The 27,426-nt window shown below is 39.2% G+C and overlaps 2 protein-coding genes, 1 non-coding gene and 1 pseudogene across 3 annotated transcripts; all 4 read right to left on the bottom strand.

Moving 5' to 3' along the window:
- Window positions 1–655: 655 nt before the first annotated feature.
- Window positions 656–4,821, bottom strand: LOC140820335 (protein WEAK CHLOROPLAST MOVEMENT UNDER BLUE LIGHT 1-like; annotated as a pseudogene).
- A 2,570-nt stretch (window positions 4,822–7,391) lies between these two features.
- Window positions 7,392–8,090, bottom strand: LOC140819069 (uncharacterized). Its single transcript, XM_073179081.1, has one exon. It carries the CDS (start codon window positions 8,088–8,090, stop codon window positions 7,392–7,394), a length of 699 nt encoding a protein of 232 aa, XP_073035182.1.
- A 4,745-nt stretch (window positions 8,091–12,835) lies between these two features.
- On the bottom strand, window positions 12,836–12,905 carry LOC140820386 (U5 spliceosomal RNA). Its single transcript, XR_012115461.1, has one exon. It is a non-coding gene; the product is annotated as a U5 spliceosomal RNA (small nuclear RNA).
- A 13,175-nt stretch (window positions 12,906–26,080) lies between these two features.
- LOC140819068 (uncharacterized) lies at window positions 26,081–26,511 on the bottom strand. The gene is made up of 2 exons (XM_073179080.1): window positions 26,214–26,511; window positions 26,081–26,115 (listed from the first exon to the last, which is right to left on the bottom strand). Exons 1-2 carry the CDS (start codon window positions 26,509–26,511, stop codon window positions 26,081–26,083), a joined length of 333 nt encoding a protein of 110 aa, XP_073035181.1.
- Between the last annotated feature and the right edge of the window lie 915 nt (window positions 26,512–27,426).

Here is a 27,426-nt window from a genome sequence, read left to right as displayed (position 1 = left end):
AATTTTTAATTTTCATTATAAGAACGAGATTCGTATCCTTGATATATCAACACTGTCAGATCGTCGATTAAGGTTATACTCAGTTCATAATTATTTATTTAGTGAATTTTAGAATTTACTAATTAAATAATAGTATTAGTAGCAGTGACTACTAATGTGTACAAAATTATCATAAAAATATTCTAAAGTGGTCTAGAATTAATTAACTAATTAGTTATTCAAGGAAATTAAATACCAGTTATTTAATACATGATATAATTACACGAGAATCTAATTAATGAAAAGAAAGAGTCTTTAAAGACATTAGGATTAGGAATCCTAGTAACATAGACTTGTGCATTATAATAAATATGTTATCAAACACTAGTACCACCATACAACACACAAATACACAAAGAAAAATCTCCCTTCCATCTCAATACAACTTTCGGCCAACCACTTTCCGTTGGAAACATAATTTCGGCCGACACCCCTAGCCGCCGCCGCCGCATCGACTCCAGATTTATGAAATTCAAGTATCCTAATCTCAACGCATACATTATTTGATATATCTGGTGCGATCCAAACAAGGTAATGGAAGTGTATACATGCCTATTCGTTATGGGAGGGCTTTAACATGCAAACTAAGGCATATAATTATAAATTAACATACAAATATTTAAAAAATCGAAACAAGAGATTTTAAATCCCCAAACACATTCTTCACTGTACCATTTCAGTTCTTTGCAAGTCATACAAGACTTATTCCACTATTAATCTAATTTACACATAAATACAACAATCAGCGTGTATAAATACAGACTATAATTCTAAAGAGACAAGATTCAGCTGAGGTGAAACTCAGGAAAAAAATCTGACAAAAGCAAGCCAAACATATACCACATTGTAATTAAAAAACATTCTTCAGTAGTATAGACAAACTATCAAGCTGATTTATTAGCTTGTGCCTTCTTTCGAGCCAAGAACATGAAAATCCGTGGGAAGAACGACTTTTTCTTTTTCTTGATGGGAGCTCTTACATCGGGTGACGAATCATTTTCTGTGACGCTGGTGTATGACCTTGGACTCAACCTTTGATGAAGAGTGGAAACATCGGGGATGCTGATGAAATTTCTCGGTTCATAAGCTTTCGAGTCCTCAAAACTTGCTCGTGGGCTTTTACTCACGTTAATTGCTGGTGGAACAGATTCACTAGCTCTGCGTCTTTGCTCATGCTCAGCCCTCCACTTTCGTAGTTCCTGCTCTACACCAAGTTTTCCTTCCTTCGCTTGCTCAGCCTTAAGCATTGCAATTTCTAGTGATTTTTTCGTTTCAGCTATCTCTTGTGTGACTTCCTCAAGCCTTTTCAAGGCCCTCAACTCAGACTCCTTCGCCTCATCAATTTGGGCAATAGCAGCCGCCACCCGTATGTTGGCTTGCTCTTCTGCTTCGTGAGTTCTCTTGCTAAGCTCATAATACTCTTCTAACGAAAGAGTTACACCAGTAGGTGAGTCCTCGTCGTTTTTTTGAGCAGATTCACTTTCTTGCAACGCATTTATAGCTGCTAGTGCCAACATTTCAGAAGCCTTTGCTGCTTCAATTTCCTTCTGAGCAGCACGCAGTCTACTTTCCATTGTACTTGCTCCTGCCTTCACCTGTTCTGCCTCTTCCTTAGCCTTTCGAAGCTCTTCACGGGCCGTTTCAACAAGTTCCTTCACCTGATCAGCTTCCTGAGCTGTCTCTTGTAGTTGCTTGGGAAGTTCCACCATTTTCTCTCGCACTTCTTTCTCCTTCACCTGAATAAGAGCAATTTCGGACTTTGTCCGGTTCAGCTCAGCTTCAAGAGATGAAACTGCAATTGATGCCATTCCCTCCCTTTGTTGAATGGCGGCAAGTTCTGCTTTTTCTCGATCCAGTTCAAATTTTAGCGAAGTAGCTGCCACCCTCAAGATTTTAACTTCATCTGTTGCTTTTTCAATGCTGAGTTTAACTTCTTCAAGTTCCTTCTTTGCTGAATCAACAGCAGCCTGAATATCACCTCGGGTTCTTTTTTCTGGCTCCTTCAGTTCCGTACTTACCGATGATTCCATATAAGCTGCCAATTCCTTTTTCAAATCCGTTAGTAATGTCGTTGCACTGTCTAACTTAGATCTGAGATCCTTCGTAGAAGCAATCTGCTGTTTCAGTGTCTCCAAGTCCTTCTCCGCTTGCTTTAATTCCTTCTCCCAATTGAGAGTGTCTTGCTCTTTCGCCATAATTGCTCCAATCCTATGTTCCTCTGCCTCCAGATGTGCTGCATGTGCAGATTCCAAAGCCTCCTTAGCAGTAATTAATTCGATGGTCAAATCCTCCACTGACTTCTCAACTTCTTTTGCTGCAGCGACAGGCTTCTTCTGCCTTGCTCACCGCTGCATTTTTCTCCGCCACCAGCACAGCATAGTCTCTTTTGAGCTGTTCCAATTCATTTTTAACGCTTTTAAGCTCGGTAACTGCAGCCACATGCCTTGCTCGGGCAACTTCAAGCTGCGCCTTGGCTGCAAAGCTAGCTTCATCAGCAATCCCTTGCTCCATCTCTTCAACCCTTAGCTTAGCAAGTTCTGAATCCTGTCTTGCTTGGTGTTCTTCTGTTTGTGCCCGTTCAAGATTAAGCTTCAATTCTTCTATGAGCCTTTTGGTGCTGTCTAGTTCTTTCAAAACTTGAATTTTTGCCTCTTCAGCAGCTTCAGATTGTTTTTTGTAAGATGGTATCTCCTCCTGTGCTTTCTCCAGTTCTTGTTCAATGAACTTTCGTCTCTGTATGCAACCAGAATCACTTAAAGCAATCTTTATGTGAAGGTTTATCGGGAAGAGTTGTATCTTTATGTGAAGGTTTATTGAAATCATGTGTTAAAGATTTATAATGATCCATGAGAACAATAGACATAGTTATGAAAACCAATTCCTTCTCATATATAACTTAGAAGACCCCTACTGGAAGTTAAAAAAGAATTAAAGGAGTTTATACCTCGACAGTGTGAACACGATGGGCTTTCCAGTCCACAATTCCACCAAACTTCGAAACAGCTGCTTTGACAGATTCAAACGGTGCTGCTGTGTCAATTTGACCTCTGTTTATTTTAATATCATTGGTCCGTTGAGAATGTCCCATGGATTTCTGACTTTCCAAGGAACTTACAGGTACTTTGGCAACGAGCTGAGCAGCATTACCATTTCTCACGTCTGGAGATGAAACAGAAGGTGCATCTTCATCCTCTGGAGACGGCCACGCAAGTATTTTGACCTCTAAGTTTTCTTCTTTTTGAGGCATATGCGTGTCTAGATCCCTGACTGATGCAGCTGGGACATCCTTCTCAACTGCAGATCCATCAAAATTATTGCCTACACATTCCACAGAGGCATCGCCTATATTTTTTTCCAACATATTTGACGAACTTTGTTGCAATAGTATTTCTGAGTTATTGCCTTTGTGACTTTCAAGTAATCCAGTATTTTCTGCTTGTTGGATGTGGGACATCAGTTCCAACCACAGGTGTGTTAACATTATGTTCTGAAGTTTTTATTTCCATTTGTGCAACTGGTGAAGTTGAAACCACGTCATTTGCTACCGGTGATTCCATATTCTCTTCCACTTCGTGTGTGGTATTATTTACAACCGCAGGTGTGGAAATATTATGTTCTGAAGCTTCTATTTCACCGGGCACCGTTCGAGAATTTGAAGTCAGATCATCTATTACAGATTTGAGACTTGCTTCCGGACTTAACCCATTGAAATCATCATTTAAAATTGCTGATTTAGAACCTTCCATTTCCCCATCCCCATCTTTGGTTCTTGAAGAACTTTCTGATTGATCTTTATCAAGCGACGAAAGGACTTGTGCAGGAGGAGCATTTTCTTCAAAGTTTTTAGCACCCTCCATTCAGATAAAAGCTATGAAGAGTTGATTCAGTACCTGAATTTCCAAGCGATGCTGCAGTTTAATGGATAAATAATTTCTTTAGAAATAACAGAAATCTTAGATAAACAACAGTTAACAGAGGTCAATTCATAACTACAAAGCCAAGAAACAAATAACGATTGTTATCATTATCAGCGAAAACCTTTCCACTTCGGACACTTGACGACTCTACTCACCCTGCTCCGACCTTTACCATTTTGAACAAAAATAAACATTTTCATGCCCCAAACTATGTCCAGTCTCTGCCTCCGCTCATTATCCCAGTCACATTCCCTTAGCCAAGCACGTTCACCCATGCACGTCCGAAAGGACTGACCATGAAAATAAGTATGATATGCAAAGCAAAAGGGCGAAAACCCCTCCTTTGTTTCTTGTAATTTTATCTGATGATTATTGCATGGTCATATGGATAAGGAAGGGCTACATAAAATAATCGAAACATCTCAGACTATAATGAGCCGATGGCAGCAGACACACATTGATTTTCATCACCACTTACGAGTAAAGTAGAGATGAAACATGAGGATTGTCAAACTATTTTGGATCATATTTTCACCAGAGCAACATCAAGCCAGGATATAGAAGAAACGGAGATTTACTATAGGATGATGAGAAGGTAACCAAGGATCGTAAAATCAGAAAAATGTCGATGTAGCTGATTTCTTGATTCAGTAAAATGAATAAGATAGAATTACTTGTGTTATTAAGTATAAATCAAATCCTACAATACAAGGACAATGTGTTTTGCATAAGAACTCAAGTAGATCAACTGCTCCATATAATTCCGGATTCAGGTCACTCTGTATCCTAAAATTTCCTTTTTCGGAAATGATTCTCCTATTGCTTTCTACAACTTAGAAACCCCAAAACTTTATCTAATCACTCATAAAATTCAACATCATACTAGAATGCAATACTTTCCACCAAATCGGCATCCCCGAATTATGTCATCATCAACTGAACAACACTTCATCTTCACTCCAAGAAATAACCGCCGAACAGGGGAGGATGACCTCGGTGTTAGCTGGTGCGAAATTCGAAGGGATGGGCATAACAAAACAGGGATTGAAGGATGAAGCAAAGATATTCAATTCCTATTCCTTCGAAATATGCACTACCTAACTGCGAATATTTTAAAACCGAAACAATATAAAGTCGCTCTAAAATCTACAATATGCAACGACTGAACTTGTAACAAAAACATAAAAATAGTGACCATCCAATTCAAATCTTTTAAACTTTATGGCAATCCAACCACCATGTTTTGTGCAAGATAGAGAGCCACAAATGACTTTAGCCAATCGTGCCTCGCACCAAATAACCAGATTCCTTTTGTACACCCCGTTTATCAAAATTGTTTTGACCAAAATAACCAAAAACAAAACAAAAAGCAAAAAACTAAATCCGTCCAAAACACCAAATTTCCAGATGCCCGCCATAGAATAGAATTAAATTCGACTGATTCAGCAGCAAATTCCTATAATTTAACCTGTTCTTCAAGAATCTTGATCTTATTTGCATGAAGAGTCACACAAAATCTCATATCGACGGATTAATACATCCAATCATTCAGCTAACAAACATGCAAAAAGATAGAAGAAAATCAAAAAACAGGTAGAAAATTCAAAGCTGAAAGGCATAATCAAGGAAGAACATACCAAGAATCACCAAAACAAGACAGACAAAAAGTCAAATGGTAGCTGAACCACCAAATATCAGACGAAAAACAGAGAATAATTTCGTGGGCTTATGAAGAATCACAAAAATAGGATCCAGAACTAAATAATTTATGAAAATTAGATATATGGTAAAGGGTTTTTTTTAATTATTATTTTTATTTTACATATATTCTATATATATGTGTGTGTGTGTGTGACGTACTGGTGAAGAAGGTGTCATACACGTGTGACCCGACAGATGGTGTGCGGTTCACAAATTAAGGATATCCATTGGTCGACTTTCTATTTCTAGTATTTGATTTTCTTTAGGTTTCATTTTTTTTTTTGGAAATTTCAGATAAATATATTATTGTATTGCTAGGAAAATTAATTGAAATGTGTTGCTACTATTATTATTATTATTTAAAAAATAAATATGATATTATTAAAATTGCTCATTCATTTTATAACTATACAATTTCATTACTGAAAGACAAAATTCCTATCTTATTATTATTATTAATTATTTATATTATATTTGTTATTATTATTAATACTTAAATTGTAATAAAAAAATTAAAGGTGGGACAACGTTTTGTTTTTTTAATTAATATATCCAATGAAGCCAAAAAATATTACTTGTTCGTAGGGGTGTTCATCGGTCGGTTCGGTTTGGTTTTCAGTTTTTTATTTCGGTTTTCGGTTTTAGAAATATATAGTCCTAATCCGAACTATTTTTCTTCGGTTCGGTTCGGTTCGTTTTCTACCAAAACGGTTCGATTATTTCGGTTTTGGTATAATTATTTAAATTAATAATATAAATATATTGTAAAATATAATATGTTAACTTTCTATATGTTTTCTTAGTAAAATATTTAAATATAAGGTCTAAATTAATTAAACAAACAACAATCAATTAAAAATTGTTCAAAATAGTTTTTCATTCACTAAATATCATATCAAAATATATAATATAAATAAAAATATAAAAAAATTATTAATTTAATGAAATTTCGGTTTTTTCGGTTTTGACATATATAATCCAAAACCGAACCAAATAAACTTCTGTTTTAACATTTATATCCAAATTACAAAATTCGGCTTTCGGTTCGGTTCGGTGTTCGATTTGTTCGGTTTGGATTTTCGGTTTTTTCGGTTTTATCCTAAGTTTGAACACCCCCTATTTGTTCGGACTATTTACGTAAATCGTAGAAAGATCTGGCTAGATCGAAAACCGGTCCAAATAATCGTAGACTTGTACTCCAATTAGGTCGTAAACGGATCTAGGTAGTTGTAGACAATTGACTCGTAGACGGGTCAACGTAATTGTATACGATTGGCGTAGACGAATCTTTGTCACCATAAACAAGTAACAAAAAACTTTGTGGGCCATCACCTACTGTTGGATCTGGTTTTCTACACGCCCAAACACAGCGGAAGTTTTAAAATTTTTATTTTATTTTGAAAAAAAAAATAATTTTGCTTTAGGCACTCGTATGATTTAACAAAAACATTCATAGGATGTTTAGAAAATTATACCTTTGGTGAATAAATCACTGGATTCAAACTAATCCGGTATAAAAACGGATTAACTCTTGTTGATTCCCTACGAACTTTCTTCGATGAAATCCTCCTATCAAGTCCACGACTAGATAGTATGTTCCTCTTTCAAATTGCACTAGAGAATGTGAAAGAGATTTTACGTAGGAGAGAAAATTGAGAGATGGCACAACAATATTACTTTTCAAAAGCGGTTGGCCGATTTCTTGTTTTTTTTTGACAAAAAAACTTGTAATCTTTATTGATAATGATCCCGCATTACAAGTTGGTCCACCCATAGGGGAGAATTCCCAGGCACCCATTCGAATGGTGCAGGGGAAGAAATTGCAAATTTAGATAAAAAATGAGCCACCTCATTGGTTGATCTCCTAACATGCAATAGTGTAGCATTAGTAAAATCAAGACACGAACATCGTATCTCTTGAGCACAAGACCCGACGTAACTCAAATCACTTGTTGGTGATGTGACTGCTTGCAGGGCCAGAAGTGAGTCAGAGCAGATACAAATATCATGGAATCCTTTCTCTTTGGCAAGACGTAAGCCTTCTCTTATCGCAAACAATTCTCCCATGAAGACTGTGTCTGGTTTAGGAATAGCAAGTCCAAACGCGATCACCATAGTACCATCATTGCCTCGGATCACTCCACCCAGCCCACAAACGTTGGCTGTTGTATTGAAGCTCGCATCCACGTCAATTCTTAATGTTCCTTCTAGCGGGGGTTGCCATGTCTCCTGCGAGGTAGTCGCTGAATGGTGATGGTTAATTGAGAGGTCTCGAACTGCCGCTCGATAGTCTTCCAGCAAGACTGAAGCATTAGTACGAGGCGGTTGTAGCTCTTGTTTCTCCTGATCATGTAAAAACTTACACCTGACACTCCATATCAGCCATGCTTGACACATAAATTCCTCACAGTCAGCCTTACTCAAGTGATTCATCACCCAGAAACATATGTCTTGGATAGCACTGCACCCAGTCCGCTTCAAGTTTGTCCAAACGGGGTTCCTTTTCTAGAAACCTCTCACCATCGGGCAGGATATAATTGCATGGCTAGTAGAATCCTCTTGATTCATGCAAAGTGGGCACCACCCCGAGACCTGGCACATGATGCCTCCTCAGATTTTGTTCGGCAGGGATGATGTTATGAAAAACTCTCCACCAAAAAACACGAATCTTCGGGGGAATAGACAAGGACCAAATGAATCTCCACCAGCTTTCCATAGTCGAGGCATCCGATTGGTGTTCAGGAGGGTTGTGAAGGCCAATCCCGATTCTATACCGGCTTTTCACAGAATAGTGTCCTTTTGGTTCAAATTTCAAGTATCTCGTGTCTTCCTGGCCATGTCGTGAGAGTGGAATTGTGAGGATCCCATTTGCTATGTAGCTTGGGCATGTATTGCTTATGATAGTTGTATTCCACTGGTGTTTATTAATCCAAGCACTTACACATGACCCTTCCGGTAAACTTATTCCATGTGATTCAAGAGTGGAGCTGATTGAGGGTATCCATTTTTCCCGCAAGATATCAATAGTAGACCCATCCCCAATTCTCCAATATAGGCCCATGCCTAATAGTTCTCTACTCCAACAGATAGATCGCCAGATGTACGATGGATTGCTCCCAATTGATGCTTTCATAATATCAGAGTGTTTAAAATATCTGGCTTTGAGGACCTTCGCTACTAATGACTCTGGATTTTGAATAATGCGCTACACTTGTTTTGCCAAAAGAGCTTTGTTAAATATTTCAAACTTCCTGAAGCCCATCCCACCTTTGCACTTAGGTTTGCATAAGAAATCCCAGGTGGTCCAATGTATACGCCTGTTCTCCTTCCCAGAACCCCACCGGAAATTGGCACACTCTTTCTCGATTGCTGCACAGGTCGATCTCGGTAACCGAAAGCACGACATAGCATAAGTAGGCACTGCTTGTAATACAGATTTAATAAGAATTTCTTTTCCGCCTGCAGAGAAGAATTTGCTACCCCAGCCTTTAACCCTTCGTGATACACCCTCCACAAGGTAACTGAACTGCACTTTTTTGTTACGAAGCGAAAAAGTTGGCAGACCCAGATACACCTCGTGCCCTTGTACTACCTGGGATCGACAAAGAACATTTAATTCTGTCCACTAGAGCAGGCTCAGTGTTCGGAGTGAATGATAGAGCCGACTTCTCAAAATTAATCACCTGTCCAGACGCTAGTTCGTATGCTTTTAGGCACTCCTTCACTCCAGCACAGTCTGCTTCCGTAGCACGAAAGAAGACTAAGCTATCATCCGCAAAGAATAAGTGAGTCAAGATTGGACATGTAGAAGCAATTCGGACTCCATGTATAGATCCCCTAGCTGCATGCGTGGATATTAAGGCCGATAACCCCTGTGCACATAAAGTGAAAAGATACGGCGAAAGAGGATCGCCCTGGCGAATGCCTCTGCTAGGTTTCAGGCTGCCTGACACTTCCTGGTTGAGCGAGAAAGAGTAGTTTACACTTGCTACACACCTCATCACCTTCCTGATCCAAACTCTACTGAACCCCAATTTAGACATTATTGCATCGAGAAAACTCCACTCCACACGAACATAGGCTTTACTCATGTCCAATTTTAGGGCCGCATATCCATGTTTACCTTTTTTCGGGCTCGAATCCAGTGAATAGTTTCAAAACCAAGAATGACGTTATCTGTGATTAGGCGTCCTGGAATAAAAGCACTCTGAGTATCATCAATAATATGCTTCATCATCGGTCGTAGTCGATTGGTAAGGGCTCGAGCGACTATTTTATAACATATATTGCAAAGGCTTATTGGCCGAAATTCCTTTACCATCATTGGATTACTGACCTTTGGGATAAGAGTGATTACAGTATTGTTCCAACTTGCCAAGGATTCACCTTCGTTTAATATTTTCAGAGCTGCCGTAGTAACATCCACCCCAATTATATGCCAATACTTCTGGTAAAAGAGAGCAGACAGGCCATCTGGCCCAGGAGCTTTATCGGGGCTCATATCAAACAGAGCTGTTTTAATTTCTAGAGCGGAAAACGGTGCACATAGAATATTGTTCATAGCACTAGAAATCTTTGGTTCAATACAGTCAAGCACAGGTTTCATGAAATCTTGGCATGGAGCAGTTGAAGTAAATAAGCTAGCAAAATAATCAGAGACGATAGTAGCCATACCTCCAGGATCCTGGACATATTCGCCATAGCTGGATATTAGACCATTGATGGTATTCTGTGCTTTACGTATAGTAGCCGTCCTGTGGAAGTATTTAGTATTTTTGTCCCCCGATGCTAGCCAATCAGCACGACTACGCTGTCGCCAGAACAGTTCTTCCTGGGAGCTTAGCTTTTCTATTTCTTCTTCAAGGCTCCTGACATTGTCTATCTTATGCTGCCATCGCTCGTGAGTTCTAAGTGCAGCTAGCTGCTCACGTTTACATTGGATTTGCCTTGGAATAAACCTGAATCGATTATGAGCCCACTGATGTAAGCGACTAATACAGGACCGAATTCTGAAGTTAAGGTCCACATTTGCACCCGTTTGCTGCCATCCTTCGGATATTACAGCTTCACACTCGCGATCCCTGGTCCACATAGGCTCAAAGCGGAAGGGACGTTGGCCAGATCTGGCACCCTTCTGAGTCAAAACCCCACTGCCAAGGTCCATAAGTAATGGGTGGTGATCAGAATGATAATAGTCCAGAGCTGTGCACTTTGAGGTGGGATATAGCATGCGCCAAACAAACGTGCTAACAAATCGATCAAGTCTCTCAAATATCAAGTCACCCATACGGCGGCGATTGACCCAAGTGAATACATCACCCTCACTGTGTAGGCTTTGTAGATTACACTCATCCAGAACTCCACTAAAAGCTTCCATCTGAGCAGCCGGACGTCTATTCCCCCCTAGCTTCTTACTATCAAAACAAACTTCATTAAAATCTCCTCCAATGATCCAAGGATACTCACAGAGTTCATGCATACCATTTAATCTTCTGATCAAATCCCAAGATGTGTGGCGTAAGCTTGTGTCAGGATGCCCATAAAAGCCCGTAAACCTCCATTGCTTGTCTCCATGGCTCACAAGGCAATCAATATGTCCCACCGAGAATGATTTAATGGTTATATCCAGTGGGTCTTTCCACAGCAAGCACAGACCACCACTCCGACCCCGACTATTCACTACAAAACATCCTTTATAACCCAAAGTAGACATCCAAAGACCCTTGTTAATATCTCTCTTCCTTGTTTCACACAAAAATAAGAGAGCGGGATTCTTTTCGGCAATTAGCCGTTTTAATTCACGGAATGCCCGTTGGTTCCCAAGCCCCCGCACATTCCAAACGATGCAACTCATTGATGTTGGCGGGGTTGCGAAGCAACCGCTGCCATAATTGTATCGAAGGTACTAGGGCTTTCCAGGAGCTGTTTCTTACTGTCTCGGGCTGCATCATGAGCTAATACATCATTATCAGTTGGAATTGGCCGTTTCTGACCCCGAGCCACCAACGTTCTTTGCGCCTCCCCATCTTTTATATTGGGTTTGTTGCTAGCTCTACGTTTCCACTTCATAGGACTGTGTCTATCAAGTTTATCCTTCTCTTTATTCGGAATAGCAGGAACCATCTCGGTCGAAACATGCGCCAACTCAATTGACTTATTGCTGAATTCATCCAGATTCACAAGCACATTATGGTCTGCTCCCAGATATGGTGTCACTGTGATCGGTCGAGGGGATTCTGCCTCTGCCTGCTCTTCTGGATTGTTGGCATGATACTTATCATTGTGCGTTGTGTCAAACGAGGCCTTGGCTTGTTTGTTTGGTGATGCTCGCCCTTTCATTGTGCTAGGCGCACGCATCCATGCTCCATATTCCATAGAAGTATTCTCACCCAGACTCACCTCACAAGTCCGAAACGAGTGTCCGATGATTCCACACCGGTAACAGAAGTCCGGCAGCCGTTCATAACTAATGAGAACAATGTTATCCTCATGATCCATACCTGTGCTAACTCGAATAAACTTTTTCAGCGGCTTTGTAATGTTTATTCGAACCTGTATCCTGGCAAATTGTCCCAAACACGAGCCATTCAATCCCTCGTCAACCTCCTCGACCACTCCAATATGGGAGCCAATCTTCGCAAGTGTATTCTTGTTTAGGAACGCAAGGGGCACGTTATGGCATTGGGCCCATATCGAGATTTCATCAAACTTTATGGAGTGCGGGTGCACAAGTTCTTGAATGTCCTTAAAAACAATCAGATCTTGAAAGAAATTCCATGGCCCTTCACCAAGAGCCCTATTCCTGTCAACTTTCAATGCAAAATCCATAATGAACGTGTTGTTTCCCACATATTCGATCACAACTTTACCTTTCAACTGCATGATACGTGGGATTTGAGAACGAAACGCCTCTCAATTCACATTCTTGACAGATATTACCTTTGCCGCTAGACAATTAGCCATGCGATCCCTCCCGAGTTTCCAATCGTCCTCCAACAGAATAACTTTTTGATCGTCATGATTTGAGAGTTTGATTTTGTCAACAAGACGACTGATTTCGTCCGGGTTCATTGCAAGAAAAAACGGAAAAAAACGCTTAGATCAAAAGGATGCAATCAAGCGATGAATCCTACAGGAGGTAGGAAGTGCTCTCATACGGCTCCCGAAGAAACCCTAGAGAGATATGAGTGAACACACGGTATTCTTTAGTAAAAGGCGAAAGAATAGTTCGCTTTGTGCTCACTGCACAGCTGCGTGCCGATTTCTTGTTTTTGAGTGGAGGCTCACGTAACTTTTATGTTGTGGTGGGCTAGGTTTAGTGTTTTTCATGTATTATTTATAATTAAATAATATCTTAATTACATAATTAACATTAATGGGCTTGATTTAATGAATTGGGCTAGTCCAAGTAGTTTAATTAATTTAATCAAAGCCCATCAAAACTTTAATTATTTATTATGTTGGACTTGTACTCCTACAAGCCCATTAAACATACTACCCACCATTTTTAATTTATTAATTAATAAACTCAACTTTTGAGCTTAATAAATTAAAAACATTATAAATTCAACACTTGAATTTATTATTTAAATTATAAATTGAACTCCTTGAATTTTTATCACCTCCAAAATTTAATATTCAATAAACCCAACATTTGAGTTTAATAAATTAAATTCTCAAATTTTATAAATTCAACTCCTTGAATTTATTCTCTCAAAATTTAATTATCATAAATTCAACTCCTTGAATTTATTATATAATATAAATTCAACTTCTTGAATTTATTCTCTCAATAGGAACAAACAATCCAGTACTTGTGTGACCCTCAATGATTCAGGGATACAGCTAGCAGTGGGTTCACAACTCTTTGTGATTCAGGACAGAATCCTTTATTCGGACTTACCCTAGTTAGCCCCATTCTTTTCATCAACACCTTGATCAAGAATGTCAGAACTCATTTCTGATTGCACCCATCAGATCATGGTAAGAGCGTCTAGTAGCATCGCCCCATGATCCCCTATGTATCACTGATAGTGCCTGCAAGAACCAGTCGATTATGATTAACATACAGTACGGTCTCTTCATCTCATATATCCCGATCGAATCTGCAACCATTGGTTCATCGAGGGTTGCATATTAATTCGATAACTATGTGATAACTATAATAGTGGCATCACGTGTACTATTGGAGAATTCCTTCTCCAACGTACATCTCATACTCTGGCCAGAGATTCTATGCACTATTATTTCATCAGATCACATAGGATATCCACACCCGCAGGTGAGCGATGAATCCCTGACTACAATGCACTGGCTCCTATATGTGTCGTAACTATACCCAACCTCGCCATCTGATGACTCTCCTGGAGCCGGTAAATGAGTCAAAGCACAGCCCTAGCATATCGAGCCTCAGTGTTGTCCCGGGTACGTAAGGACTAATGGTGTACAATCATAACCACAGACTTATCATCTCGATGAATGATAACCACTTGGAAAGTCTAAGGGAGGGTTGTTTGGTATAATCATCATATGACTACCCATCTGCATTTTGGACATCTCTATGCCCTTACCAAGAAACACAGTACACAACATCACAGATGCTTGTCTCGAGCTCAAGCGACCTTTATTCATGTTTTAGGCAGCTGAATCGACTAGGAACGAATTTAGAATATGCAGTGTTTACAAATGAGTTTCAACATCGAATTACGATTCATTTATATTAAAGCATAATCATGGACTTTATCTATGCTGATTGCATGGGTATACAGATAAGTAAAACCATTAAAAGTTAAATTATATTAAAATAAAGATTGTTTATTTCACTTGAGTCAATAAATTCCCTAGCCAACCTTTGGCTTGATGGCCATCTACTCTAACAATATCCCACTTGCCCTAGATCCAACTACCCTTAACTTTAATCCCATTGCTTCGCGATACTTCTGAAACAATGGTCTTGGCAAGGGCTATGTAAGTGGATCAGTAACATTATCTGCAGAGGGGAGTCTTTCGACTGATATGTCTCCTCTTCCCACAATCTCCCGTATGATGTGGAACTTCCTCAGTACATGTTTGGATCCCTGATGAGACCTTGGTTCCTTTGCTTGCGCAATGGACACCAGTGTTGTCACAGTACGACGCGACTTGATCAACTCTATTAAGAATAACGCCCAACTCTTGGAAAAAATTCCTCATCCAAACTACCTCTTTGGCTATATCAGATGCAACAATGTATTCAGCTTCAGTGGTGGAATCCGCAACGGTGTCTTGCTTGGTACCTTTCCAAGAGACAGCCGCACCATATAGCATGAATACAAAATCAGAGGTCGATTTCGAATCATCTACGTCACATTGGAAGCTAGAATCCGTGTAGTATTCCAATTTCAATTCTCCACCCCCATAGACCATGAACAAGTTCTTAGTCCTTCTCAAGTACTTAAGAATATCTTTCACGGCCTTCCAATGCATTGGACCAGGGTTCGCGTGATATCTGCTTGTAACACTCAAAGCGTAGGCAACATCAGGACGTGTCGATATCATACCATACATGATACTACCAATAGCTGACGCATATGGAATACTTGTCATCATCTCTATCTCTTCATCAGTTTTGGGACACATAGCTTTAGATAGAGTAATACCATGACATATTGGTAAGTATCTTCTCTTGGACTCTTCCATAGAGAATCATTTTATAATGGTATCGATATAGGTGGCTTGGGTGAATCCGAGCATCTTCTTTGATCTATCTCTATAGATTTGTATTTGTAAGGCCAAAAATGTTATCATTTTTGTGAGACCCAGAAAATAAAATCGTGTTGATGGCACTTTTGTAATAAAGTTGAAAAATAGTTGATTTAAATTTAAGGGTATTTTCGTAATTATTGAATGACATTGCTGGATGGCATTTTCGTAATTTCTGGATGGCATTTTCGTAATTATTGAATGACATTGCTGGATGGCATTTTCGTAATTACTGGATGGCATTTTCGTAATTTTGAAAGAATTTGGATGAATTTTGAGAGGAGGCCACGTACGATCTACATGCAAGTATATATATATATATATATATATATATATATATATATATATATATATATATATATATATATATATATATATATATATATATATATATATATATATATATATTTGGTTATTTCCCAACGAATCCAAAAGGAGAGGAGCAACCAATTCTCTGAAAATCCCTCAAGCCTTGTCGTGTGTTTAATTTGTGATTTTGATAATTCCGTCTATCCGATTTTGAATCCGACTTCGGTACCGAGTTTCTATCGACGTAGGCTACAACTGGACGTAAGTTTTACTACGTTTTGACATGTTTTGAAATTATGATATTGTCAGAATTGAATGGAACTCATATATGATGTTCTTGACATATTAGACATCGTAGAATCGAAGTCAGATTGAGAAACGGACTGATTATAGAATAGTTATGAATTTTTAGGGTATATTGATTTATACCAGACAGATTTGAATTGTGATTGGATTACGGATTGTATTGGATATGGGTTATGGATTGTAACTGTGATATGAGGATATTGTATTGACGGGGATACTGAAATTGTACCGTTATGCCGTTGATTTTGAATTAAATCCAGATTGATCAGATTGTTATTGATTTGAAAGGTATATTGACATGAGATTATTGATATTGTCATTGCCAGACAGACTGTGAATTCAGAACTTCGACTGAGCCAGAAACCGACGAAAGAAAGGTATAAGTCAATGTGGTATTGGGAGATCGACTTGAGTCGGATTAGACTTGAGTTTCCCTAAATCACATACTTTACTTTATTGCATTGATATTTGCATTGATTTGACTGATGTACTTGTTCTCTGGAATTATAGATAACAGGTATCAGATGAGTTATCTTGTGACAGAAGTTCCTGATAGTGGTGGAATCGCCACGGGAACATTGCACGATGTCTCAAGATAAGGATATTAGCGATAGAGCTACAGTCCATGACGGATAGGTCAGGACACCAGATGTTTGGTTATATCGAGTAATAGGAATTGGAATTCTGCTATTACGGAGTTCGATATAGGAACACCATATTTGGTTATATCGAGTAATAGGAACGGAGTTCCTTCTATTACGGAATTCGATATAGGAATACCACATTTGGAAACCGGGATCCCTAGACTAGGATTGAGTCTAGTCTGAATTGTAGAATTGTAATTATGTTTCAGATTTTGATACATATTACTTTTACCTGATTACATGCTTTATATTTGTTTATATGATTGCATGTTTCGTTGATTTATACTGGGATTTATTCTCACCGGAGTTATCCGGCTGTTGTCTTGTCTGTATGTGTACATGACAACAGGTGGGATAGGATCAGGGTCCAGGAGATGAGGAGAGATCGTGATTAGAGTGAAGGCTCCGGACTTGGATTGTATCTAGAGGTTAAACACTTGATAGTAGTTGTTGAACCTTAGTTTGTACTGATTTGTAGACGGTACAGGACTTGTACTTTATTATATACTGATATGTATATTAGCTTGATTTCACTACGTTCCGCATTTAAAAAAAAATTTAGACCCTGTTTTATAATTGATTAATTAGTCTCAATGATGATTAAGAACTTGATTAGCGTCCGGGTCCCCACAACAGGTGGTATCAGAGCGATAGATGCTTGAGATTGAGATAGGAGCTAGTGAGCGGGGTAGAATGTGTTTTCTTTCCTGCTTTTGATTGCTAGCATGATTTACTGCTTTATAATGCATGTTTATTTGTTTATCTGAATTGATTTGAAAACATGTATTATTGAGAACAAATCAGAGCCGATTCTGGATCAGCAGTAAGATGATTGGAGGAGGACTGAAATAGAACTTTGGGTTGGGATTGCTAATCCTTTTGATTTCAGATATGCCTCCAAGAAGAATACCAGAACAGGAGAGTACATCGAATCCTCCCATGGATGTGACTCCTACACCGATGGAGAAACTGTTGAAAAGGTTTCAGTCATTTCATCCACCGACTTTGAAAGGTACGGAGAATTCCGTGGAATGTGAAAGTTGGTTGGACGATATTGAAGCGATGTTCGAATCTTTGGAATATACGGAGGAAAAGAGAGTGAAACTGATAGGACACCAACTGCACGATGTTGCTAAACACTGGTGGATTACGACTAGACGGGCATTGGAACAACGAGGTACGGCCATTACCTGGAATGTGTTTAAGTCTGAATTTTATCTACGGTTCTTTCCAGTATCTTATAGGAAGGACAAGGGAGCCGAGTTCGCAAACTTGAGACAATGCCAGTTAAACATTGAGGACTATGTGGCTAAGTTCTCTACACTGTTGAGATTTGCTCCCCACGTAGCTGAACACGATGAAACCGTCGCGGACCAGTTTATAAATGGCCTGAATCCAGAAATATTTACTTTGGTGAATACCGGGAGGCCAAACAATTTCACCGATGCCTTGAACCGAGCCAAGGGAGCTGAAGCCGGTCTGATGAGACAGAGAGAGGCTTCGTTTGTGCTTCCAGTATCGGGACAGCAACAACCACCTCCTCGATTTGAAGGTGGCAGCAGTAGCAGGAAGAGAGATTTCTGGAGGGCTAGAGGGAAGCAATTCAAGAAATCTGGTACTAGTTCGTCCAGTTTGAGTGGCTCTAGACAGATTAGTCAGGGCCAGAGCTATACAGGACCGTACTGTGGTACTTGTGGAGGGAGGCATTCCACAGATCAGTGCCGAGGAGTGATTGGCAGCTGTCGTATTTGTGGACAGCAAGGACACTTTGCTCGAGTGTGTCCCTAGAGGAGTGCCCAGGGATCGCAGGCAGCTGAGTCATCGGGATCAGTGGCTCAGGCAGGTCGACGACCATCTGCCGTTCATACTTTTCAGCCAGCACCGCCTACTCAGTCACAGCAGAGGCCAGAAGGGGGCCAGACAGTGAGCCAGCCTCCGAGACAGCAGGTCAGAGTTTTTGCTGTGACCGAGGAGCAGGCACAGGATGCACCTGACGATGTAGTTGCAGGTAACTGTTTTATTTCTGGTTATCCTGCATATGTACTGATTGATACTGGTGCATCTCATACCTTTATTTCTGAGAGATTTGCATTGAGTCATGCATTGTCTATTGAGTCATTGTCTGCAGTAGTGTCTGTCACGTCTCCGTTAGGGACAAGATTGATATCAGTGAAATCTGTTAAATCGTGTATACTGCAGTACGATGGGCATACGATTGAGTTAGACTATATTGTGCTTGGTTTATCTGATTTTGATTGTATTGTCGGTATCGATATGTTGACCAAGTACCGAGCTACAGTCGATTGTTTCCACAAGATAGTTCGATTCAGACCTGAGATGGCTGAGGAGTGGAAATTTTATGGTAAGGGTTCTCGTGCTAGAATTCCTTTGATATCTGCAATGAATATGACTCGATTATTGCAGAAGGGAGCGGATGGATTCCTGGTATATTCAGTTGATTTACTGAAATCGAGCCCATCATTGGCGGATTTACCAGTGGTGTGTGAATTTGCTGATGTCTTTCCAGATGAGATTCCTGGATTGCCTCCGATTCGAGAAATAGACTTCAGCATTGAATTAATGCCAGGAACAGTTCCGATTTCGAGAGCTCCATACAGGATGGCACCGATCGAATTGAAAGAACTGAAAGAACAGTTGGAGGATTTACTGGCCAAGGGGTACATTAGGACCGAGTGTGTCTCCTTGGGGTGCTCTAGTACTGTTCGTGAGAAAGAAAGATGGGTCGATGAGACTTTGTATCGACTACCGGCAACTGAATAAGGCGACGGTAAAGAATAAATATCCATTGCCTCGTATTGATGATTTATTTGATCAGTTGCAGGGTTCATCTGTGTATTCAAGATCAATCTGAGATCTGGATACCATCAACTGAGAGTCAGGGACTCTGATATCTCTAAGACAGCATTCAGAACCAGGTATGGACACTATGAGTTTATTGTCATGCCTTTTGGTTTGACGAATGCACCGGCGGTATTTATGGGATTGATGAACCGCGTCTTTCAGAAATATTTGGATGATTTTGTTATCATATTCATTGATGATATATTGATTTATTAAAAGAATATGATTGAGCATGCTAATCATATGAGGACTGTGTTGAGCATTTTGAGGGCAGAGAAATTGTATGCTAAATTGTCGAAATGCGAGTTCTGGTTGAAACAGGTGATATTTCTGGGTCATATTATATCCGGAGATGGTATATCAGTTGATCCAAGTAAGGTTGAAGCCGTGATTAGTTGGCCTGAGACCTACATCTGTGCCAGAGATTCGCAGTTTTATGGGTTTGGCAGGATATTATCGTCGATTCATTAAAGATTTTTCGAGTATTGCCAAACCGATTACGCAGTTAACTCAGAAGAATGCTCCGTTTATTTGGTCAGAAGACTGTGAATCCAGTTTTCTGGAATTGAAAAGGAGATTGACCAGTGCGCCTGTATTAACGATTCCTTCAGGTACTGGTGATTTTGTTGTTTATTGTGATGCATCTCACCGAGGATTGGGTTGTGTTTTAATGCAGTGGGGGCATGTGATTGCTTATGCCTCGAGACAGCTGAAACCCCATGAAACTCATTACCCAATTCATGATCTTGAATTGGCAGCCATTGTCTTTGCATTAAAGATATGGCGACATTATCTTTATGGTGAAAAGTTTGATATATATTCTGATCATAAAAGCTTGAAATATCTGTTTTCGCAATCAGAGCTGAATATGAGACAGCGGAGATGGCTGGATTTATTGAAAGACTTTGATTGTGAGATTAAATATTATCCAGGGAAATCCAATGCAGGAGCAGATGCGCTGAGTCGAAAGGTATGTGCACTATCCTTATCGACAATAGGTGTATCGAATTTGATAGAAGACTGCTGTTTGTCTGGATTAGCTTTTGAAACAGATTGTCAGCTTCTGAGATTATATACAATTCAAGTTGAACCAGAATTGATATTGAGAATCAAAGAGGCACAGAAAAGTGATCAAAACGTACAGAATTCAATTGCTATGATCAAAGCTGGACATCAATCGGAATATCAGGTGAGAAATGGTGTTTTGTATGTGAATAATCGTCTTGTTGTGCCGAATGTTTCAGAATTGAGACAGCGAATACTGTCAGAAGCGCACAACAGTCGTTTTAGCATTCATCCTGGTGGCAGGAAAATGTATAACGATTTAAAGACACAGTATTGGTGGAAACAAATGAAATCTGACGTGACTAAATTGTAGCCAAGTGTCTGAATTGCCAACAGGTGAAAGCTGAAAGAAAAAAAGCCAGGAGGATTGTTGCAGAGTTTGTCCATTCCTGAATGGAAATGGGATCACATTTCCATGGACTTTGTGACACAGTTACCGAGATCCTCCCGAGGTTGTGATGCGATTTGAGTCGTGATTGATCGATTGACCAAATCTGCATGTTTTATTCCATACAAAATGACTTACAGATATGATCAGATGGCCGATGTTTATGTCCGAGAAGTGGTTAGATTGCACGGAGTGCCGAAGTCGATTGTTTCAGATCGTGATCCTCGATTCACTTCGCACTTCTGGCAGAGTTTGCAGCAAGCTCTAGGTACAAAGATACATCTGAGTACCGCATATCATCGTCAGACCGATGGACAGTCAGAACGAACGATTCAGACATTGGAAGATATGCTGAGAGCTGTAGTGCTTGATTTCAGCACTAAATGGCAAGATGCATTGCCACTTTGTGAGTTTTCGTACAACAACAGTTATCAAATGTGTATTGAGATGGCTCCATTCGAAGCGTTATACGGAAAGAAATGCAGATCCCCATTGTATTGGGATGATATCTCTGAAGTTCCTGAGACTGGACCTGATATGATCAGAGATATGACTGAGAAAGTGAAATTAATTCAGAAGAAAATGAAGGCAGCTCAAGACCGATAAGCCAAATATGCCAACCTCAGACGACGACCGTTGGTATTTGAGGCTGGAGACCGAGTATTCCTACAGATTTCTCCTTTCAGAGGTGTTGTCAGATTTGGCAAGAAAGGAAAATTGTCTCCGAGATATGTTGGTCCTTATGAGATTCTAGAAAAGATAGGAGATCGTGCCTATCGACTTGCATTACCGCCTTCATTATCTGGGATACATGATGCCTTTCATGTATCGATGCTGAGGAAATATCTCCCTGATGATTCTCACGTGATTCAGCCAGACGAGACCGAGCTGGATGAGACATTGAGTTATGTCGAGAAACCGATCCGGATTATCGATCGTAAAGAAAAACAGCTCAGAACAAAGACGATTCCTCTTGTGAAAGTTCAATGGACTCGTCATGGCATTGAAGAAGCCACTTGGGAAACTAAATCGGACATGAGACAAGAATTCCATGCATTGTTTCGCTGATGTAAATTTTTATACAGTTTTTGTATATACTCCTTATGGATATGATTGATTGCCTGTGATTTCGAGGACGAAATCATGTCTTAGAGGGGGAGAATTGTAAGGCCCTAGATGTTATCATTTTTGTGAGACCCCGAAAATAAAATCGTGTTGATGGCACTTTTGTAATAAAGTTGAAAAATAGTTTATTTAAATTTAAGGGTATTTTCGTAATTATTGAATGACATTGCTGGATGGCATTTTCGTAATTTCTGGATGGCATTTTCGTAATTATTGAATGACATTGCTGGATGGCATTTTCGTAATTACTGGATGGCATTTTCGTAATTTTGAAAGAATTTGGATGAATTTTGAGAGGAGGCCACGTACGATTTGCATGCAAGTATATATAATATATAATATATATATATATATATATATATATATATATATATATATATATATATATATAATATATTTGGTAATTTCCCAACGAATCCAGAAGGAGAGGAGCAACCAATTCTCTGAAAATCCCTCAAGCCTCGTCGTGTGTTTAATTTGTGATTTTGATAATTCCGTCTATCCGATTTTGAATCCGACTTCGGTACCGAGTTTCTATCGACGTAGGCTACAACTGGACGTAAGTTTTACTACGTTTTGACATGTTTTGAAATTATGATATTGTCAGAATTGAATGGAACTCATATATGATGTTCTTGACATATTAGACATCGTAGAATCGAAGTCAGATTGAGAAACGGACTGATTATAGAATAGTTATGAATTTTTAGTGTATATTGATTTATACCAGACAGATTTGAATTGTGATTGGATTACGGATTGTATTGGATATGGGTTATGGATTGTAACTGTGATATGAGGATATTGTATTGACGGGGATACTGAAATTGTACCGTTATGCCGTTGATTTTGAATTAAATCCAGATTGATCAGATTGTTATTGATTTGAAAGGTATATTGACATGAGATTATTGATATTGTCATTACCAGACAGACTGTGAATTCAGAACTTCGACTGAGCCAGAAACCGACGAAAGAAAGGTATAAGTCAATGTGGTATTGGGAGATCGACTTGAGTCGGATTAGACTTGAGTTTCCCTAAATCACATACTTTACTTTATTGCATTGATATTTGCATTGATTTGACTGATGTACTTGTTCTCTGGAATTATAGATAACAGGTATCAGATGAGTTATCTTGTGACAGAAGTTCCTGATAGTGGTGGAATCGCCACGGGAACATTGCACGATGTCTCAAGATAAGGATATTAGCGATAGAGCTACAGTCCATGACGGATAGGTCAGGACACCAGATGTTTGGTTATATCGAGTAATAGGAATTGGAATTCTGCTATTACGGAGTTCGATATAGGAACACCATATTTGGTTATATCGAGTAATAGGAACGGAGTTCCTTCTATTACGGGAATTCGATATAGGAATACCACATTTGGAAACCGGGATCCCTAGACTAGGATTGAGTCTAGTCTGAATTGTAGAATTGTAATTATGTTTCAAATTTTGATACATATTACTGTTACCTGATTACATGCTTTATATTTGTTTATATGATTGCATGTTTCGTTGATTTATACTGGGATTTATTCTCACCGGAGTTATCCGGCTGTTGTCTTGTCTGTATGTGTACATGACAACAGGTGGGACAGGATCAGGGTCCAGGAGATGAGGAGAGATCGTGATTAGAGTGGAGGCTCTGGACTTGGATTGTATCTAGGGGTTAAACACTTGATAGTAGTTGTTGAACTTTAGTTTGTACTGATTTGTAGACGGTACAGGACTTGTACTTTATTATATACTGATATGTATATTAGCTTGATTTCACTACATTCCGCATTTTAAAAAAAAATTAGACCCTGTTTTATAATTGATTAATTAGTCCCAATGATGATTAATAACTTGATTAGCGTCGGGTCCCCACAGTATTCCCAATACGTATGATGCTTCACCCATGTCTTTCATGGAGAATTTACTGGCTAACCATACTTTAGTTGATTGCAGTAATCCTACATCATTCCCAATGAGCAGAATATCATCAACATAAAGTACTAGGAATGTCACTGCACTCCTACTAACTTTCTTGTACACACATGGTTCCTCAGGATTCTTAGCAAAACCAAACTCTTTGATAGTGCTATCAAATCTGATGTTCCAAATCCTTGATGCCTGCTTGAGACCATATATTGATCTCTGAAGTTTGCATACCTTATGCTCACTTCCTACTGATGTGTATCCCTCGGGTTGAGATATATAAATTTCTTCTTTGATGTCTCCATTGACGAATGCAGTCTTTACATCCATTTGTCATATCACATAGTCATACCATGCTGCTATGGCTAGTAGTATTCTAATGGACTTAAACATAGCAACTGGTGAAAAAGTTTCCTCATAGTCAACTCCTTGCCTTTGAGTATATCCTTTTGCAACCAGTCTTGCTTTGAAGGTCACTACCTTCCCATCCGCCCCAAGCTTTCTTTTGTAGATCCATTTGCATCCTATGAGAATTATTCCCTCAGGTGGATCCACTAATGTCCAGACTTGGTTTGAATACATAGAGTCCATTTCTGACTGCATGGCTTCAAGCCATTTGGTTGAATCACTATCAGATAATGCTTCTTTGAAATTCATTGGATCACATCCAAAACAAGACTCATCACGGCCTTGTTCATGAAGAAGCGTATATCTTGCATGTGGTCTAATAATCCTATCAGACCTCCTAGAAGCTTGTACTTCAACTACTGGTTCTTGGGAACTGGGTTCAAATTCTATAGTTGATGGAGTATCTTGAATTTCTTCAAGTTCTATCATCTTGCCTTTTCTATCCAATAGAAATTCTTTTTCCAAAAAGGTGGCATTTCTTGAAACAAACACTTTTTTTTCATTTGGATGATAGAAATAATATCCAACAGAATTCTTTGGATATCCTACAAAGTAGCACAAAGTAGATCTACTATCCAATTTGTCTCCCACTATCTGCTTCACGTAAGCAGTACATCCCCATATTCTCATGTAAGAATATTTGGGAGTTTTTCCCATCCATATCTCATATGGTGTTTTATCCACTGCTTTTGTATGGACATTATTCAACAACATTGCCGTTGTTTCAAGCGCAAAGCCCCAAAACGATATAGGCAATTCAGTGAATCCCATCATAGATCGAACCATGTCCATCATGGTTCGATTTCGACGTTCAGAAACACCATTCAATTGTGGTGTTGCTGGTGGAGTCCACTGTGAGAGAATCTCATTCTCTTTTAGATAACCCAAAAATTCAGCACTTCAGTATTCTCCACCTCGATCAAATCGAAGTGCCTTAATACTTCTTTCTAGCTGATTTTCTACTTCAGATCTGAATTTTTTGAACTTTTCAAATGCTTCAGATTTGTGTTTTATGAAATAAACGTACCCATACCTCGAATGGTCATCAATAAAGGTAATGAAGTAGGAATGTCCAGATTTTGTGCTAACACTTAGCAGGGCCACAAAGGTCCGTGTGGATCAAATCCAGTAGACCATGCGCACGTTCCACGTTTCTATTGAATGGAGTTTTAGTCATTTTTCTTTTTAGACAGGACTCACAAGTTGCTAGAGAATTTATGTCTAACAAATCAAACATGCCTTCTCCCACTAGCTTGTGCATCCTTCTTTGAGAAATATGACCTAGTCTAGCGTGCCATATTTGTGCGAGATTTGGATCTTCTATTTTTCTTTTGTTTGTTGTTCTTTTTGTATGCGCTTGGACATTGTTTAACGGAATATCTTTCAATTTTAAGTTATAGAGATATTTTGTTAATTCTCCAGTTCCAATCAAACATTCATTCTTGTTTAAATTGCAAACACCTTTAGCAAAAACACAAGAATGAACATCCCTATCAAGCATAGAAATAGAAATAATGTTTTTAACCAATTCAGGAACAAATAAAACATCACTCAAAAAAAACTTAAATATATTGTCCAAAATTAAAGTAACGTCTCCAATGGCAGTGGCAGCAACTCTTGCTCCATTTCCTAGTCTTAGAAAGGTCTCACCATCTCTGAGCCTCCTGCTTCTTCCCATCACCTGCAAATCATTGCATAGATGAGAACCACATCCGGTATCCAATACCCAAGAAGAGGAATTAATAGAAACATTAACTTCAATATTACCATGGCCAGAACGCTTCTGGGCAAGATACTCCTCGCAATTGCGCCTCCAATGTCCAGGATTTTTGCAGTGGAAACAGACATGCTCTGACTTGTCAGGATTTGTGGGCCCCGGATTTGCTTTCTTGTATGGCTTTTTGTTGGGCTTGTTCTTCTTTCGAGGGGCAGAACGCTTCTTGCCTTTATTTGGGGCTCCCTTTTTCGTACCATACGAAGAACCCACTAGAAGAACAGGCTTTTCCTTTTTAATTGTGGCATCATAATTAGTAAGCATATTGACCAACTCTTCAAGGGTGGCCTCAAGCTTGTTCATATTAAAATTGACCACAAATCAATCGAACGAGGCAGGCAAAGACAGTAAGAGAATATCAGTCGAGAGCTCACTAGGAATAACCAAGTCGAGTCCCACCAACTTCTCAATGAGCCCAATCATCCTAACACCATGCTCATGGACCGAAGTCCCCTCTCGCAAGCGTGTAGTCATGAGTTCTTTAACAGTCGCATGTCTTTCTGAACGAGTTTGTACAACATACAATTCTTTCAGATGAAGGTGAATGTCAGCAGCATTCACCGCCTCCTCGAACCTCCTCTGAAGTTCATTCGACATAGAAGCCAACATATAGCTCTTAGCTTGGAGATCATGATCCCAATGTTTCTCAAGCTTAGCTAATTCAGTCCCATTGATATTAGGAGCCGCATCCTTAAGTGGCTTTTTATCAAGCACATAAGCAATCTTTTCGGAGTTCAGAACAATCTTAAAGTTTCAAAACCAGTCATGATAGTTAGGGCCAGTCAATTCGTTTTGATCGAGAATGATTGAAAGCGTGTTACGAGTAGACATCGTAAATATACTGAAAATGAAAACAGATAAAGCTTACTGATAATTTTAAAATAATTCTAAGATATAAAATATGGATTTCATTTTATAAATTACCCTCCCATTATTTTGACATTTTCACCACCCTCTGATGAGAAAGGGAAATCGTATTTCCTTAGTAGGTACGTAGAGTCCAATTAGCCAATTATAATCCCGAATAATATCAGCCAATTATAATTTCTAAAAGGTAGAGTCCAATTGCATCCCTATGCAACCTCCGCGTGTTTTGCCTCACGTTTGATAAGGACCCAATAATATGACGTCGTTTATTTTCACGTGTCAAACCAACCCATCAATATTAAATTGTAGTGGACGGTCGCCATGAGTTCCCCCAGTAATATGAGCCGAAGT

The sequence above is a fragment of the Primulina eburnea genome, chromosome 18 (assembly GCF_022965805.1).
Source record: "Primulina eburnea isolate SZY01 chromosome 18, ASM2296580v1, whole genome shotgun sequence".
NCBI lineage: Eukaryota > Viridiplantae > Streptophyta > Magnoliopsida > Lamiales > Gesneriaceae > Primulina > Primulina eburnea.
Note: the sequence above shows the minus strand (reverse complement) of the source record. Positions and strands in the feature narration are given on the sequence as shown.

Coding starts and splice junctions, on each gene's coding strand:
- LOC140819069 (XM_073179081.1), bottom strand. CDS start 8,090: ATGAATCACTTGAGTAAGGCTGACTGTGAGGAATTTATGTGTCAAGCA.
- LOC140819068 (XM_073179080.1), bottom strand. CDS start 26,511: ATGAACAAGCTTGAGGCCACCCTTGAAGAGTTGGTCAATATGCTTACT. Junction 26,116..26,213: donor GGAGTATCTTGCCCAGAAGC/GTTCTGGCCATG, acceptor AATGATTTGCAG/GTGATGGGAAGAAGCAGGAG.